General features: G+C 40.4%; 1 protein-coding gene across 1 annotated transcript; it reads right to left on the reverse strand.

Moving 5' to 3' along the window:
• Positions 1-6,874: 6,874 nt before the first annotated feature.
• On the reverse strand, positions 6,875-14,058 carry LOC140037898 (uncharacterized). Its single transcript, XM_072083057.1, has 3 exons — positions 12,451-14,058; positions 7,226-7,319; positions 6,875-7,050 (listed from the first exon to the last, which is right to left on the reverse strand). Exons 1-3 carry the CDS (start codon positions 14,056-14,058, stop codon positions 6,875-6,877), a joined length of 1,878 nt encoding a protein of 625 aa, XP_071939158.1.
• Between the last annotated feature and the right edge of the window lie 5,190 nt (positions 14,059-19,248).

Consider the following 19,248-nt stretch of genomic DNA (forward strand, 5'->3'; position numbering starts at 1 on the left):
GTAAAGAAAATAATAATATACAAATGTGTAAGACCTAAAGGAATGCATCATGTCGGGTACGGGGGACTAATGTTCGTTGGCTTTCAATGTTCCCTTTAATAGAGGGAATACGAGCGTGCTAAGCCTAGAGAAACCAAACTCGTCCATATCCCATATCTAAGGGGTTTCCCTATCTAATCAAGCAAATGATCTAACCTAATTCTAATGCTTAGATGAAATGCAAGTCTAATGTCATGTTTCATACAAAGGGGTATGGGGATATTTTATTAAGGAAAAATATTATGTGAAAAATGATAAAGATCCTAAAGAATGGAAAAATATGCATGAAGTGTAATGTAATCATACAAACATGATCTAGCAAGGGAGGTCCCTAAGGGTCTAGCATTGGACTAGCCCATGTCTATGGATTCTTACTAGCATTGGACTAGTGAAAAATCGGAACAAATGAGCCACAACTAGCGTTGGACTAGCGTGAATTTCGAGAAAATGACCACAACTAGCATTGGACTAGTGTGGTGACGTCACGCGTCGGTTACAATCAGCTAAATCATGTAAGAGCTAATAAAAGCATGTAAACACATATATCACATATAGCACATAACACATAAGCATGATATCTAGATGCAAGACCCTAAGAAAGCGGTAACACGTAGCACATAGACATGCAATACACACATAAGGCAAATAAAGCAAATAAGGCCCTAACTATTACATTCTGGGAAGCCTACTACAATCTAAGAGGGGAAACGGAATGAAATAATAACCTAACTATTACAACTTTGGCATTCAAGTGCCTTTCAAATAATCAAAATTGAATGAAATAAATATGCCAAATTAAAAATAAATAAAGCGAATAAATAAATAAATAAATAATTCCAAAAGCAAGCAATTAAGCATGTAAAGGCACATAAGGCACGTAGAAACAAATAAAGTAAGAAATGAGGGAAAGGGTGTACCTCCCTTGAATTGGGGCCCTAATGAAGTGAAATCACTTATTTGCCCTCCAAAATACAAAGAAAAGGTCAAGTCATCATTTTAATTAACGAATAATCTCAAAAGATAAAAATGAATCGTGAAATTGAATCAATAAAATCATATAAACAACCCCCATTCAAGAAGTCAAAAGAATAAAAGACTTGATTGCAAACATTAACAAAGTTTTGGGGCCAAAAATTAAAGAAAATAAATGTTTAGGGACCCATTTGCAATTAAATTAAGGACCCAATTGAAAGACATTAAAAGGTCTTAGGGTCATAGTTTAATTAATTAGGAGTATAGGGACTGATTTGTAAATTCATTTGTAGATTTCTTAATGGCTCATGCCATTGGGCCATTTCCTTTATTTGTTTGGGCCAAAACTTCCCAAATCCAAACGAAAGTCCAAGGTAAATGGAATGGGCCAGTCCACTATTCTGACCCCAAAAATAAACCAACAACTGATGGGCTTTAATCCTTCAGCCCAAGGCAAACCCGAATGAAAAAAAACCAAACCCAGTTCCAAGTAGCCCAAACAAATAGCCACAACCAATTCCTCTTTTATTTTACCAAACCCAACAAAACTAATAGGTGAGCTAAAAATCTTTAAAGTCTAATTTCATTCCAGAATCCAGAATTAATTAACTAAAAAGCACACTTAAAACATAAAAAATGATTTATTTGCAGAAGTTGTTGGGCCTTAGTGCAATTATTCAAAAATTTGGGGGTCAAAATGTAATTTGTTAAAAATTTTCATTCAAGCTCACGATGCATCTTCTTCCTCAGCAATCCAAAGTAACCCTCTGCAACTAACAATCGTGCGGATTCTGGCCAGCTTTGAGCTGGCCAGATTTTCTCTTAAACGCACACGGAAAAAGGATACAAATTTCTTCTTTTGGTTCAAAATCTCCATTCGGGCATTTTATCAAACACTAAAAGTGCATAAAAAACATCATCGAATCTCGGCTCGATTGGGGTCATAATCAACCCCAAAATTATCAGAAATCCAAGGAAACGCAGCCCAAACAAACACAGAAAGCATGCATATTCTACCATCATGAATAACCCAACAAGAAAAACTGCCATGAACCAAATCACGAAAAGACAGGCTTCGAGAGTTTGAAGAGAGAGCTGAAATTTAAAGAGAACAACTTACAGTGCTCTTAGTTTCTGAAGTTGAATCGAAGCTGGACGGTGGTGGCGCTGGTGGTGGTCGACGGAGGGAGCAATGGGCAGATGGCGCGATGGTGGCTCCGATCGATTTCCGTTCGGCTATGACAAACGCTGCTATTTATGGAACTGACGATAAAACGGTGGAGGAGGAGGTTTCCTGGCGCGGCTTCTTGTGCGGTTGAGTTGTTTCCTTTGGACTTGATTGTGACGGTGGAAGGCTATTGAATTTTGATTCTCCAGCTAGCGGTCGGGCTGTTGCAGCAGGGGATCGGACGTAAATCACTCTAGCTTTTGTAAGGTGTTTGATAAAGTGCCCATTAGCTGCAGATTTTGAGCTGATAATTCGGCTGAAGGCATTTGCCGGGATAAGTCATTGGGAAAGTGTTCTGATTTGCGGCCGACTGAAAATTAGGAGCTTTGCCCCTTCTTTTGCTCCCTCTGCCTTTTCTCAACCCTCTCGGTCTTCCTTTCTCTGCCTCACAACTGAAGAACTCTTCCCATAATCTTCCATCTTTTTCCCCTATCTTCTGTTTCTTCCTCCTCATTTCTCTTGTTTTTCTCCACCGCCCTCTCAAAACTCCAGCTGCCGCTCAATCTTGCTTCATCAGCCGTTCCTTCTCTGTTTTTTCTCTCCACCCCGCTCTCAGAAATTTTTTTCCTCCTCTAGCTCTCCGTCCCCCCGAAACCCTTTTCCACCTTTCTTGTTCTGTTTTCTCTTGTTTCCCCAGCCTCCATTTCTCATTTTTTTTCCTCTTTGCCCATCGTAGCTCTTTTCCCCCTTTTCTTTTCATCCGCCTCCCTTCCTTTTTCCCTTTTTTTTCAAATCAGCAACCTACAAGTGTCTCAATCTCCCCCTCCCTAAGTGATGTGTTGTTAAAAAATAAGAAGGGATACTTGTCCCACATGCAAGTTTCCACTTGTCAATTTTTCTTTTCTTTTTGACCTTTTTGACTTTTTTTTCTTGTTTTTTCTGAATTTTAATATGAAGACAAAAATAAACTAGAGCAAAAATAAAATAAATAGCAATAATAAAATAAACAAATAAATAAATAAAATGAAATGAAAACCCTAAAATCAAAACAAATAAAGCTAAAATTAAATTAATTAAGCCAATAAAGTTAAAAAAAAAAAAAATTTGGTGTCTACAGAGACCACTTGGCACCTTAAGCTTCCAAACAACTTCACCAATCACCTCACAATCACTAAGTGAAGGGGTTTTATGGAACAATTGCAAGATTAAATGGTTGTTTTGGTGGATTTGAGCAAGAGTAGAGCTAGGAAGTTGGAGAGTTTTCTTCCCTTGTTTTCTTGAGAGAGAGAGTCGGCCAAGGCTTGGAGAAAATGGTGAATTGTTGGTCAATTTTTGGGTTTATTTAGTAAATGGTAAAAGGATGAACAGTAAGTCAAAAGTAAGAATTAATCTTATGGTGACACTTGTCACTCTAATTAATACATCTCTATCCTTTTGTCTCTCCAATGATAATCCATCTAGATAACTTCTAATTATCTCTTAACAACCGATAAATTAAACCCAGTATCCAAAACTTAACCGAACTGGCCGAATTTTTCCAAACTTTTCGCACTAGTGGGTCCCACGTCCAATATATACTCTTAATTTTTTCAAAAACTATGTGATACTAGAAAAATGATTTAAAAACCATATTTACACATAAAAATTATTTTTAAGATTTTCCAAATAAGAAAATGTGAAAAAACGTGCAATTAAAAGAAAATAAAACCTAGCAACTAAGAAAATTACGGGTTCTCACAGTTTTAGCCATTTACCAAAATATGAAAGTTTTAGTACTTTGTCTTAGCTTTTCAACGCCTCCAAGAACGCCTTAAACGGTGTCGCGCCCCATTTTTTTTGATAAGAAAAATAAATGGTTTGAGAAAGATGTTTTTGATTCAATTTTGATTGGAAAATGATTTTTGTGAGTTGAAAAAGGTATGGGTCTAATATGGGACTTGAAAAAGCGACGATTTGACCCAAAAAAATAGTTTTTAAAAAGGGTTTTTGAATAAGAAATTGGAGTCGCCACTTGGTAATGATTAAGGTGTACCAAGTCACCTAAATAAATTTTTAAAGACAAAGTAGTAAAACCCTTTTAAAAACGACTCCAAGTCTACGTAAGCCAAAGAAAAAGGTTCGGGAGTCACTTTTGACAAAAGGGAAGGCAAGGATAGAATCCAAGGCACCCCTTTGACCTAGCCAAGGCTAGTTGCGCGACTTAACCTTACCTTTCCTAATTTTTTACCCAATGTATGTATCGCATGTTGGATATGACTATATGAATGCAAAACGGAAAGGAAAATGCAATCCTAAATTCTACGATGTCTCTTGTGAGGCTTTTGGTCCCAAACCACATGAATTGTGGCGGCCAAAAAAGGAAAACCTCATAGAGGTCGATTAATGCAAATGAGAGTTCAAATTCAAGTGTGCAAGTGTGAAAGTGTATGAAAGATGCAAGAAATATAAGTGCAAGTGTGCGAATATATAAAAAGGTGCTTGTGTGAAATTGTATAAAGTTCAAGTGTTTTTTGTGTGCAAGTGTATGAAAATAGAATAATAGATATATAAGGTAAAGTGGAATTTCATTTGTGAAGTGAAAATAAGCAAGTGATAGGTAAAATGTAGTAAAAAAGTATGGTTTGAGAAATGTGCAAAATTGTGGTTAAAAGTGTATGGATGTGATAAAATGAAAGTATGACCCTAGAGGAATGCAACAAATCGGGTACGGGAAGGACTCCTAACTTTTCGACTTCGATTTTCCCTTTGATTAGAAGGCGAAACTAGCGTGCTAAGGCTATCGAGTAGCCACACTCGCTCGTTTCCCTTATCGGAAGGGGACACTCACACAAAATGAACCCTATAGCTAGCATGGGATGCAACACCTAAAATGAGGGGAAAAGGGGTTCGAGGATCATGCCAAATGATAAAACTAAGGAAAATGCGTGATATGTGGTGAACAAGCAAATGATGTACTAACGAGGGGAAATCCCTAAGGGTCTAGCGTTGGACTAGCCCATTCTATGAATTCCGACTAGCGTTGGACTAGCGGAAACGTACATTCATCCATCACATTCATTCACGGCTATGGAAAACGAGTAGACATGCCAAACACTCATAAACACAGAGCACATAACATTTAGCATGCTCGACTAGATGCAAGGCCCTAACAAAGCAAATTAACACTTAACACGTAGGCATGCAACCAAGCTAATGAACCTATTACATTCACTAACTAAAACAAAAGGGGAAAGGGAAAATGGACCAAATTGCTCACCACAGCCCTATCTATTACAAGCCAAGAGGTGTACACATACCCCATTAAAAGAATAACTTAATGAAAACAAAAAGTAAATGACATAAGTAAAAGTAATTATAGAAAAACTAGGAAAGCAAAGTAGATATGCAATTCACTTAGCACGTTGAGTCACATAAGAGAAACAAAAAAAAAAAGATAAAAGGAATTATACCGCTCCCTTTTGTAGTGTTAAATGGCCGAGACTTAAACTGGGCTAAGTCACCAACTAACGGGATAACATATGCTAAAACCATTCAAAGCAAAGGATTAACGCACCAATTTAGTTATAAGATATAAACAAAACAATTGGAATCCACCAAAACATCAAATTTTCCCCCCAATGGCAACTTAATGAAGTAAAAAGCTAATTAAAGACCAAGCAAAGGCATGATCATCCAACCTCCAAGCATAACATCTACTAAAGACCCAAATGCAAGCACTACTCAAATCATTTGAACCTAATTGAAGCATTTAAAAAACTCAAAGGTCCCCAAGTAAAAAAATAAAGTCCAAGCAAACATTATATCTCAAGAATCCAAGAGTGAATGAAGGTCTATGAATGGTTTAAACTTGCATTTCTAGGACCCAATAATGACCACTAATCAATCACAATCAACGTCAAAATGAATCATCAAAGAGCTTCAAAGGTCCCCAAAATAATAAAGATCAATTAATGATTCAAATGCAAACACCTTAGGACCTAATTGCAAGAACATGGAATGTAATTGGGTCCTTGTGACATTGCTGCAAAATCATAGGGACCAAATTGATTAATTTTCTCAAATTTCTGGGTCATAGTGGCATAAGGGGAAACTTGAGGGGTTAAAGCGCAAACTTTAGAACACATTTCATGCATGCTACGTAGAAAACTGAAATTTTTTTTTTACTTCTGCAAATTTCTGCCGCAAGCTTGGACAGCTTCAAACCATGCGTATTCATACCAGAAAAAGCACAAAAACCCATTTGTTTGCCAATCCAAACTCAACTCATCACTAAGGCATAATATTAACATGCAAAAGAAAGATCTCAAGGTGAAAATCAAATTACAAATTCAGGTGCATTGAACAAGAACTTCCACCACAGGTGCCCGGTTACCACAATTTTAAAAAACACATCTTGGCTACAATTGTGGTGTTCATTCCAATGCAATTTTCCATCACAACCCAGTTCATATCCCAACCCAACATCAAAGCCTTAATCCCAAACAATGAACTCACGGAACTCAGCATTCAAACAAGCCAAGAAAGAAAAGAAAAACTTAGAATGGGAATATGTAAATCTAAAAATTTTCTGCAAAGAAAAACTACTTTAGCCGCAGCTTTTTCTATTCATTTCAATCATGCAAACCAGATTTATTCAGCACCAAGATCCTACCTATCCATCATTCACTAAACATGCAGTTTCATTACATGATTGAATCAAGAAAGGGAGCTGATCATCAAGGGTGGAATGAAGATCAAAACAGCAAAAGAAGAAAGAGTGCAGCAAGCTTTTTCAATTTGCTTCCCAAGCTTAGAAGCCTCGGTACCCAAGAATAGATTAGAAAACTTCTTAATCAATCTTCTAAGCTTTGGACTAACTAACAACTGCACAACTACCATAACCCAAGCAAGCAAAAATCATATAAGGAAACTATGTTAACTTATCAAGGAATTCATGCAAGGCAACGAACATTCTGCAATCAAAGCTTGCTGGAATTTTCCAGGTTTGGTTCATTATCATGGCAGGAAATGCAATTCTCAACAGAAAAAATGTAACCTGCAGCTAACATGTCCAGGATGCATTTAGCCAAAGATCAAAGACATCATGAACTCCAAGCTTAAACCAGCGAAAGACAAAGACCACAGAAATTGACCCATTTGGCTGCAACAAACCAAAGGCTTTTAGCTTGTTGCAGCCAACTTCATGTAAGTTATGGAAGAGGTAAACTTTCTGCAATCAAATCTATCAACAAACTCCAGAAATTCCTGCAATTTCTGACTTTCAACCATGCGGGAAGACGCCATGAAACATGAATTCAAATGAAAATGCAATCATACCCACTACTGCTGCAGGAATCCAACCAAACAAATCATGCAATAGACACATTCGGCAAGCTAAAAAACACATTCTTTAGCCACTATTTCCCTTTTCTAATCTAACAATGGAATTCAGAGCCTAGCCAGCCCACAAACTCAGATTGTGCATAAAGACCACCAAAAGAAACAGCCATGAACACTAAGCACAAACACAGCTAAACGTCAATCCCTTCTCCTCCCAACTCAAACCAGATTCATGGATAGAAACTCGCATGGAGGACGTAATCAAGTGTAAAGACCAAGACTTTCAGCATTCAAACATGATTGAGCAACTTATAATCCAGTCCAAAGTAAAAAATGTTACCTTTAATGCTTGACCGAAGCTTGATGTATTCCAAAAGATGAAATCTTTGTCTCTCTGACTCTCTTGTAGCTGTACCTCTGGACTCTTTTTCTTTGTTCCAACGAACCAGAAACCTTTTTCTTTCTTTCTTGCTATTCAGATTCTTCCTGGAGCCACTCAGCCGTCAGCTCCCTCTCCCTCGGTTGTTCCTTTCCTTTCGCTTTCTCTCTAGCCCTTCCACGCTACTCCAGTCCTTTCTCCAATATCCCAGCCCTTTCTTACTCTCGGCCCTCTCTCAGCTTTCTCCTTGAAGTTTTCTCCAATCTCTTTGTAGCCTTCTGGTTTTCTGCTTCTCAGTTTTCCTTAGCCGTTCACCCAAAAACCTCTCCGTTCTCTCTTGTTTTCTGTCTACAGCCGTTCACTCTTTTTCTGAAAAAACCCTCCCTGCAGCCGCTGCTTCTTGTTGCCTTTTATATGGAACTCCAATCTATAAAACCCTCTCTCGAATGGTGAGGATGAAGGGCCTGTCCTTACCTTCACCTCCAGCCATCCGATGATGCTTCGTGGCTGTCCTTTGCACGCTGCAATTTTTTGCAGCGTGCATGCTGCGGTATTTTTTTTTTGACTAATTAATTAATTTAAACAACAAAAATGACTTGCATTTCGCCATTTGCATGAATTTCTAAAGAAAATTTACGTGATCAAATGAAAAACTTTTTGCACATATCTGAGTTGATGGGTTGAGGGAATGTCCGTCCATCCATTTCGGCCAAAATAAGAGCTCCGCCAGGTAATACCTTTTGGACAATGAACGGCCCTTGCCAATTTGGAGCAAATTTGCCTTTAGCTTCATCTTGCATCGACAAAATCCGCTTCAGTACCTTATCACCTTCTTCAAATGCCCGCCGATGGACTTTTTGTTGTAAGCCCGGGCCACACGTTTCTGATAGCACTGACCATGACAGATAGCATTGAATCGCTTTTCATCGATCAAAGTCAATTGCTCATGGCGCTGCTTGATCCAATCAGCCTCTTCCAATTTAGCTTCCATAAGGATTCGTAGCGACGGAATTTCAACCTCAGCTGGTAATACAGCTTCCATCCCATACATGAGTGAATACGGCGTTGCCCCAGTCGATGTCCGGATAGAAGTCCAATACGCCATTAATGCATAGGGCAACTTTTCATGCCAATCGCGGTGCCTTTCCGTCATTTTGCGGATAATCTTCTTCAAATTTTTGTTTGCGGCTTCTACAGCTCCATTCATTTGTGGCCTATAAATGGCAGAATTGCGGTGTCTGATCTTGAATTGCTCGCATAGTCCATCTACCATGTCATTGTTCAGATTCTTGGCATTGTCTGTGATAAGCGTTTCGGGTACTCCAAAGCGACAGATGATGCGATCTCTCAAGAAACTGGCAACTACCTTCTTCGTGACATGTTTGAATGATTCATCTTCAACCCATTTAGTGAAGTACTCAATCGCCACCAATATAAATCGATGTCCATTTGAAGCGGGAGGATCGATTGTACCAATCACGTCCATACCCCACATTGAACAGGGCAACGGGGCGGTCATGCTATGCAATTCAGTGGGTGGAGCACGTATAATATCACCATGCATTTGACATTTTATACATCTCCGGACAAAATCTATACAATCCTGCTCCATAGTAAGCCAGAAGTATCCGGTTCTCATGATTTTCTTCGCTAGCAAATGGTCATTCATGTGAGGTCCACAAACGCCACTATGCACTTCTTTCATCATATATTGAGCTTCATCTTCATCAATGCACCTTAAAAGGTTCAAATCTGAGGTTCTTTTGTACAACACTTCTCCATTCAAGAAAAATTTTGAAGCCATTCTACGCAGAAAACTCTTGTCCTTTGTACTAGCATGCAGAGGATAGGACCCAGTTTTTAGAAATTCCTTAAGATCGGTATACCACGGAACATTATCGGAGGACTTGTCTACAACCCAACAGTGGGCAGGTTTGTCTTGAAGTTGAATCGGAATTGGCTCGATCCTCAATTCATCAGGATATTAGATCATAGAAGCTAAAGTGGCCAAAGCATCGGCAAATGCGTTTCGGGCAAGTGGAAGATGTCTGAACTCCAAATTTTGAAATTACTTGGCCAGAATGACCAGACTGCAATGGTAGGGCAGAATTTTTGAATCTTTGGTTATCCACTGTTTCAAGGTTTGATGCACGAGCAAATCTGAATCACTGAAAGCTATCAACTCTTTGATTTCCATTTCTAAAGCCATTTTGAGACAAAAAATACAGGCTTCATATTCAGCCATGTTGTTTGTGCAGGCAAATTGCAATTTGGCAGCGGCAGGGTAATGCTTCCCTTCGGGTGAAACCAAAACGGCTCCAATTCCAACTCCGAGAGAATTCGAAGCTCCATCGAAGAAAAGTCGCCATTCAGGGTTTTGGTCACTTATATCATCTGTAGCGCCTACGAATAAAACTTTCTCATCAGGGAAATAGGTATGAAGTGGCTGATAATCATCATCCCTTGGATTTTCCGCCAAATGATCAGCTATAGCTTGCCCCTTGACAGCTTTTTGTGAAGTGAAAACAATATCGAACTCTGAGAGAATTATCTGCCATTTCGCCAGATGCCCAGTCAACATCGGCTTCTCCAAAAGATACTTCAAAGGATCAGATCGGGAAATAAGATAAGTGGTATGGCTCAACAGGTAGGGTCTCAACTTTTGGGCTGCCCAGGCCAATGCACAGCAGCTTTTCTCAATGAATGAATAATTAGCCTCGTACTGCGTGAACTTCTTGCTTAGATAGTAAATGGCTTGTTCTTTCCTTCCAGAGTCATCGTGCTAACCTAGAACACACCCTACTGTTCCATCGAGTACAGATAAATACATAATCAAAGGTCGGCCCGGTTTGGGCGGCACTAAGACTGGTGGATGCAACAAATAATCTTTAATCTTGTCAAAAGCCTGTTGGCACTCCTCATTCCAATACAACGGCACATTCTTTCTCAATAATTTGAACAACGGCTCACATGTGGCAGTTAATTGGGCAATGAACCTCCCAATAAAATTGATCTTCCCTAAGAAACTTTTCACGTCCTTCTGAGTTTTTGGCTCCGGCATATCTCGAATTGCTTTGATTTTTGCTGGATCTATTCCTATGCCCTTCTTGCTAACAATGAATCCCAACAGCTTACCCGCAGGTGCTCCAAAGGCGCATTTCGCAGGATTTAACTTCAAATTGTACTTCCGCAATCTTTTGAATAACTTCTTCAAATCAACCAAATGGTCCTCTGCCCTCTTAGACTTGATTATGATGTCATCCACGTAGACCTCCATCTCCCGGTGGATCATATCATGAAATAGGGTTGTCATGGTCCTCTGATACGTTGCTCCAGCATTCTTTAAACCGAAAGGTATGACTCGGTAGCAAAAGGTACCCCAAGGGGTAATGAAAGCAGTCTTCTCCCTATCCTCTTCTGCCATCAAAATTTGGTGGTAGCCAGCAAAACAATCACAAAAGGATTCAATCTCGTGTCCGGCAGTATTGTCTAAGAGAATGTGAATATTTGGTAGAGGAAAATCATCTTTAGGACTGGCTTTATTAAGGTCTCTATAGTCAACACAAACTCTCACCTCTCCACTCTTTTTTGGAACAGGGACAGGATTTGAAAGCCAAATTGGGTAATGGGAAACAATGATAATGTTGGTTTTGAGCTGTTTTTCAATTTGCTCTTTTATTTTGAGGCTTATATCTGGTTTGAATTTTCTGGGTTTTTGTTTTACGGGTGGAAAAGAAGGGTCTGTGGGTAACCTATGCACTACCACATCAGTTGAAATGCCAGTCATATCATCATAGGACCATGCAAAGACATCTTGGAACATAGTCAAAAATTCAAGCATCTCCTTTTTCTGCTTCTCATTCAAGTGCATACTAATCTGCACCTCCTTAACTTCATCCTCAGTGCCAATGTTAACCTTTTCTGTTTCTTCCAGGTTCGGTTTTGGTTTTTCCTCATATTGTTCAAAGTCCTTTGCAAAAGAATCGAATACCTCCTCATTATCACTCTCGCTTTGGAGTTCGGATTCACAGACCTCCAAGTCGTGAGTGATATAGAGATTGCCATTATCGTATTCCAGAACTGTGATATCCAAAGGGTCAAATAGTTTTATTTTTGGCCATCTGAAAGAATTAACGAATGTGGGATAATAAGCAAATAAGCATACAACAAACAAATGAACAAGCAATATGAATATAAACAAGCGAATAAACAACACAACAATGACAAGAACAACTTGTGCATTTTCATAAAACCTTTGATTGAAAGCAAATGGAAATGAAAACTTAACAATATTTACATGCACAAACGTTAGTTAAAAGGAAAATTGTTTTCATTGGCTATTTACAGATGCAAAGGTATTTTCATGAATTCACATGAATGATAAACCCCTTTCAGTTTACCGAAACTCCTTCCGAACGGGCAGGGACTCGGCTGTCCAATTGGGAATTGATCCTTCGGGGATGTCAGGAAATTCAGCTTCGCCTGGAACACTATCTTCAAATGTTGCCCCAACGAACAATTGGGCCAAACTTGCTTCAATTTCGTCAACTGGGTTGATTTCTGACATGATCACCTCGGCTGGTCGTGGGAAAGTATAATACAGGGGTGGAATGTCAAGAGCCCTTTGCCTTCCTTCTTTTTCCGCTTTCTTACGTTCCTTCATTTCTCTGATATCCTTAGCAGTTGGTCGGAACCCTAAACCAAATGAATCCTTTTTCTCCACTATCTCCACTGGCTTCAGAATTCCTTGCAAATCTCGTCCCAGCCCTTTGTCAAATTCATAGCCTCCACGGATCATTTCTTTAGCCATCATGACACTGGCCTTTGGTAGAGCTTGCTCCGCGTTTGTGATCCAACTTACAGAGACGATATCAGCTGTGCTATGAGGAGTCATGGTGACGTTTCGGCCTCCATCCTCTTTTGACCCAGAATCGGTGATTACAAGGCAATCCTCCTCGGCAAATATAGTTATCAGCTTGTCATTTACTACAAACTTCAGCAATTGATGCAATGAAGAAGGCACAGCCCCAGACTTGTGAATCCATGGCCTGCCAAGCAAAACGTTGTAAACACTAGGAAAGTGCATAACTTGGCAGGTTATTTGAAACTGCGCGGGTCCCATCTCAACTACTAAATCAATTTCTCCTATTGGCTCTCTTTGCGCTCCATCAAAACCTCGGACTATGGTCCCTGAAGGCCTCAGCTTGACGTCTTGCAATCCTAACTTTTCCAAGGTACTCCAAAGACATATATTAAGAGCGGATCCATTATCAATCAATACCTTCGGCAGCATTTTTCCGTTGCACCTTACAACTATGCACAGGGCCTTGTTATGTCCAATGCCTTCCGCCGGCAATTTCTCGTCAGAGAAAGTGATTTGTTTGGTGAATAATACGTTCCCAACCACGTGTGAGAAATTATCAACTGAAATGTTCTTAGGGATTTGAGCTTTGGTCAACACCTTGATCAGCGCGTCCCTATGCATATCTGAAGAAAAGAGTAGATCCAACATGGATATCTGGGCAGGCGACTTGCTCAGCTTCTCAACTACATTGTACTCACTTCTCTGAAGTCTCTTAAGAAAATCCAAGGCTTCTTTCTCGGTGATTGTTGGTTTAACGGGCAGCTCGGAGTTATTTGCTTGAATCGGAATGGCAGCTTCAAATGGACTTGCAATCCTCCCCGATCTGGTAACCACTGACACTTCCTTCTTTGCAATTGACTTTTCCCCAATCTGTACGTCAGGTTCATCATAATTCCATGGCACTTGTTGCAGGCTTAAAACAGGTTCCTGCTTCGGGAATTCAATGACCACCGGCTCCAAAGACTCACTCTCAGCTGGCGTGAGATCCAAAACAAAGGGCTTTTCATCCTCTTCAAATGGCCATTCTATAACAAAGGGTTGGTCTGTGACCCCAAACACTTCAGCTTCCCTTGCCAATTCTCTGGCTGGTTCCATATACTCCGTATCGTCTAGAATAACCCCAATAATATTGGCATGTTCCGGTAAAGGGTTCCTATTTACGTTCGGCCCTTGCTCCTCCCTTTTCCGGATTACAATCTCCCCGGCTTCAACCATATATTGGATTTTATGCTTAAGCGCCTTGCAATCAATAGTCGAATGTCCGGCAGCCCCTGAATGATAAGCACAGACGGCTTGCGGGTTATACCACGCGGGCATGCCATATGGGTAGGTTGGAGGGGGCACCGTACCAATTTTCCCGGCAGCCTTTAATTGTCCATACAATTGATCCAGAGGCCTTCCTAGGTTGGTAAATGTACGGCTAGGGGGTCGGTTGTAATGTTCAGGAGATTGAGGATGGTTGTAAACAGGTCTATTTGGTGGAGGAAATCTTGGGTTATATGGAGGGCGAGGTCGATTTTGGGGTGGATTTGGTTGGGAAATTTGAAAAGGGGCTGAAGGTGGGTTTGAATAGCTTGGGCGAGGTCAAGGGTGGTGGATATTGGTAGTATATACAGGATGCGAATTTGAGTAGTAAGGGTAATGGGGTTGGTAGATTGGGTTGTGTTGATATCGGGGTCTAGGTGAAGGGTTTTGGTTCCAGATAAAGGTTGCATCCCCCTCTTTCTTTTTGAAAGGCGGCTTTTTCAAATTGCTTCCTTGACCTTGTAAAGCATCCAACTGAGATTTAAGGGCGGAGACATTGACAATCTTTCCAGCTCTCACAAAGTCATCAAACTCCTCAAGTTTATTTACAATTGCAGCAAACGAACATCCAGTCATACGGAAAATCTCTTCGAAATACGGCGGATCATGGGCTTTTATGAAAGTACGTATGATTTCATCCTCGGTCATTGGTGGCTCGACTTTTGCAGCTATTTTCCTCCACCTCTTGGCATAGGTCTTGTGGTCCTCAGAAGGCTTCCTTTTCGTTCCTTCTAACATAGTTCGGGTCGGAGCCAACTCGCAGTTGTACTCGTACTGCCTCACAAATGCATTAGACAAATCAATCCAGGTTTTCACGTCTTCCAGCTTCAGGTTGGAATACCAGTCAAGCGCATCCCCTTCCAGACTCTCGGGGAACAACCTTAAAGGCAAATTCTCATCGTCTACGGGCTTTCCCAATTTGTTGGCAAATAGTCGGAGATGTGTCTTGGGATTACCCGTCCCATCATATTTGTTAAATTTAGGGGTTTTGAACCCCTCAGGCAACTGCACGTTCGGAAAAAGGCACAATTCATCATAATCTAGGACTCCCTGCTTATTTAACCCCTGGCTCTTCCTCATAAATTCATCAAAGCGATCTAGACGTTTGAGCAACTTCATATCAATTGGAGCAGAGGATTCACCCATTTCAGGCTTATTTTGGAAAGTGTGCTCCGGCACGACGGGCTCTGCGGTAGGCTGATAAAAAATTGGTGGGTTCAAATGCATGTTTGGGTCGCTTTGAGGCTGAAATCCTTGACCATAAGGAGGGTAGAAAGGAGGATTTTGCGTAAAAGCATATTGCGGGTTGAAAGTTCCCTCAAACGTGGTTTGAAATGGAGGAATAACAAATGGTTCGGATTGTGGTTGTGTAGCGGGTACAGGCTCAGGTTACACTCCGCTACTAACGAGTTCGTCAATCAACTTTTTCTGAGCGGCCATTTCTGATGCCATTTCCCCAAATTTTGTGAGTAACTCTGTCAACTGAACCCCAGGACTTGCGGCTTCCGGCTGGGTAGTTGCAACGGCCTTATCGGACGATTCTGGTTGAGTACTCATGTCTACACGATTCCTTTGGGCTCTACTTCGGGATCGCGTAATAATGGAGCTTTTCCGAAAAGCTATTTTGACAATTTACCTGAGAATGCAAAAGACTGCTTTAGATAAACCAATCGTTACTGAATTTCTGTAATTTATTCAAAAGAGAAAAAGAAAAAGAAAAAGACATGAGTTAGTAACTATTTGAACAATTCGGATGCATGTCCTATTTGGGGAACCCTTTTTGTGCCAAGGGTAGGCCTAGCATGATGCAAGCCTTCGGGGTAAAATCCCATTTCCAAACCTGTAAGTGAATTTAGAACTTTAAAATGGAAAGCTTCTCATAATATTGCAGAATGGTTCAAACTTTCTTTACAACTTCGTCAATGGTCTTAGTAACCTATGTCTCGAGAGACTTGTACTTTGTGATTCTCTAGAGCTCCCTAAACTGAGCTTACGAGCTCCTTCTCTAATCCTATCAAAGGCGTCTATGGTTTCCTCTAACTTCTCATTCTTCTTCCTCTCCCTCCTCAGCTGCACTTGGGTATCTTCTAGAGCTCTGTTGGCCATTATAAGTTGGGCTTGAGATTCCTCCAACTCTTTTTTTAGCCTCTCCATTTGTTCTTCGGGACTGGCTGATGATGATTGTTGCCTTGCCCTATCATGTTCTGCCTTTTGCTCGATCCATTCATTGTATCCAGGCATAACTGTAGGTGCCATTTTGTTTACCATTTCCAACTGCAAGTTTTCAAGCCCTCGCAGATTTCCCCAAGCCTCTAATACCATGCTTCGGCTCTCGGTCACCGTGCCCGAACTGAGATCTTCACCCCCTTGTACCATAGGAATACCTTGCGGGTAGCCAAACTGTCTCATAACCCTTTGCGGAATATAGGCTACTAGACCATTGACTCCAGCTAAAGGAATGAAATCATGTTGGGTGGTCCTAAAAGCTGGGTTCCTAACCTTAGTCCAATCTAAAACCCACTGCACCTTTTCTGGCGTCAAATTGTTGAACTCTTCGATAAACTGGCTTGACGACATCACGCGGTAGTAGCGGCCGACTCTTTCTCGATGCGAATCAATCCAATTCTCAACTGGGAGGCAAGAACCCAACGGATTTAGTAATCTCTTCGCCAAATGTTCCATGATCCACATTTGGAGTATCAGATTCGAAGCATAGAAGAACCCCCCTTTCCTTTGGCAATTGGTAAGAGCTGAGAAAATGTCTGCCATGACGACGGGTATCAAAGTTGGTGTTGTCCCACGAATTCCTAGAAAAAGGCTTTGAATCATGTTGATGGTTGCAAATGTCACCTTTCCATGCCTTTGAGGGAATAGTAATAAATTAATCAAAACCAAACCAAAAGCTTGCATACGTTTCTCTTCCCATTGCCCCCTTGTTATGAAGAAATCAATCTGATGGCGCTCAAAAGACTCTCTTTCACCAAATCGGTCATATAGAAACCTCAGTGGACAAGATCTAGCATCGGGGTATTGGTCTAAACTATTGCTCCTTAATCCTAAAAATCGGCAAAACTGCTCTCTGGTTCCTCCGCTCGGATATACCATAGGACTGCCCTTTCCCGGCATTTGCAATAATCCCTCTAACTCTTCTAGGGTTGGGGTGAGTTCACACATTCCAAATCGGAAAACCGAGGCATCTGGATCCCAATAATTGATCAGTGCTTGAATAGCGGACACGTTGGGTAATATATCGACCAGGCTTGGTAGATGTCCCACATATTGAAATAGCCCCCCAATTTCATAGGATAGGTTGTTTCTCCACTGATTCAGCTCTCGGGGGACTTGGTTGAGCATTCGATACTGCGTCATCTGGATGAGGACTTCACTTTAATACAGTTACCTTGGGATTTTACCCCTTAGGTTAAATTGCAAAAAGTAGACGTGCAAAATCCCCCAAAAGTAGGGTTAAATACCTATGGGATTAGGGTTGGCTTCCCTAACATGGAAATTGCCTAATTGGCATTCCTTCTAAGGTTTAATGCATGATGCCATTTATTAAAGCAATGTAAATACATAACAAATATGGCCTAAAGGACATAAATAATGCACCGGGGGAAAGGTCTAAAATGAACTGTATTTATTGAAAATTAAGTATAATGACTGAAATTTAAACATGTGAGTTATCTAGTAGGTAGGCCACTAAAAGAGTGCCAAAGAGGCCTCTTATTGCTTAGGCACATGAATGCAAACAAAAAACAACGAAATGGTTAATGCAATTGATAGTACAATAAAAACAAGTAAAAGGGGTGGAACCCCTTCCCTCGTGCCTAATGTGCTTAAAAAAAGGTGAGGCTGACTCTAACCTAGGAAAATGCTAATATGGATGCATGAGGTTGGGGTTCATTAATGCGACTAGACTCGACAAGGCTTAAAAGGTCCCCAAGCCTTCAGACCTAAGGGAATGGGTCATCAATCCCAAGACCCTCGGTCAGTGGCTCGAGCGGTCCCCTAGGTATTGCTATGGGCGCAACGCACACCATCCACATACCTAGAGAAACCATTCCTAGTCCTACAAGGCGGTGTGGGAAAGAGCCCACGAAAAAAATAAAAATAAAATGGGATAACAGTAAGTAAACGTGCACGTATGAAGTGTTCCCTATTTTGAGGGAAGGGGTTGAGAACCACGCAAGGCTCTAAAGGTGACACACCCTCCCCCAAATGCAATGCAAGCGCGAGATAAGAAGTAAACATTCATTCGTGAGTCGAGGGATTGGTTTGATTACGTACATAAGACAAAAGGTCCTAAAAATGAAAAATGCAATCCTAATATCCACATGCCATGCATAGAAAGGGTAGAAAAAGGAAACAAATGGTTAAGTCAAAATGCTTGGACCCACTTAGGAAGTCCCCAGTGGAGTCGCCAACTGTCGCGCCCCATTTTTTTGATAAGAAAAATAAATGATTTGAGAAAGATGTTTTTGATTCAATTTTGATTGGAAAATGATTTTTGTGAGTTGAAAAAGGTATGGGTCTAATATGGGACTTGAAAAAGCGACGATTTGACCCAAAAAAATAGTTTTTAAAAAGGGTTTTTGAATGAGAAATTGGAGTCGCCACTTGGTAATGATTAAGGTGTACCAAGTCACCTAAATAAATTTTTAAAGACAAAGTAGTAAAACCCTTTTAAAAACGACTCCTAGTCCACGTAAGCCAAAGAAAAAGGTTCGGGAGTCACTTTTGACAAAAGGGAAGGCAAGGATAGAATCCAAGGCACCCCTTTGACCTAGCCAAGGCTAGTTGCGCGACTTAACCTTACCTTTCCTAATTTTTTACCCAATGTATGTATCGCATGTTGGATATGACTATATGAATGCAAAACGGAAAGGAAAATGCAATCCTAAATTCTACGATGTCTCTTGTGAGGCTTTTGGTCCCAAACCACATGAATTGTGGCGGCCAACAAAGGAAAACCTCATAGAGGTCGATTAATGCAAATGAGAGTTCAAATTCAAGTGTGCAAGTGTGAAAGTGTATGAAAGATGCAAGAAATATAAGTGCAAGTGTGCGAATATATAAAAAGGTGCTTGTGTGAAATTGTATAAAGTTCAAGTGTTTTTTGTGTGCAAGTGTATGAAAATAGAATAATAGATATATAAGGTAAAGTGGAATTTCATTTGTGAAGTGAAAATAAGCAAGTGATAG

The sequence above is a fragment of the Coffea arabica genome, chromosome 3c (assembly GCF_036785885.1).
Source record: "Coffea arabica cultivar ET-39 chromosome 3c, Coffea Arabica ET-39 HiFi, whole genome shotgun sequence".
Lineage (NCBI taxonomy): Eukaryota > Viridiplantae > Streptophyta > Magnoliopsida > Gentianales > Rubiaceae > Coffea > Coffea arabica.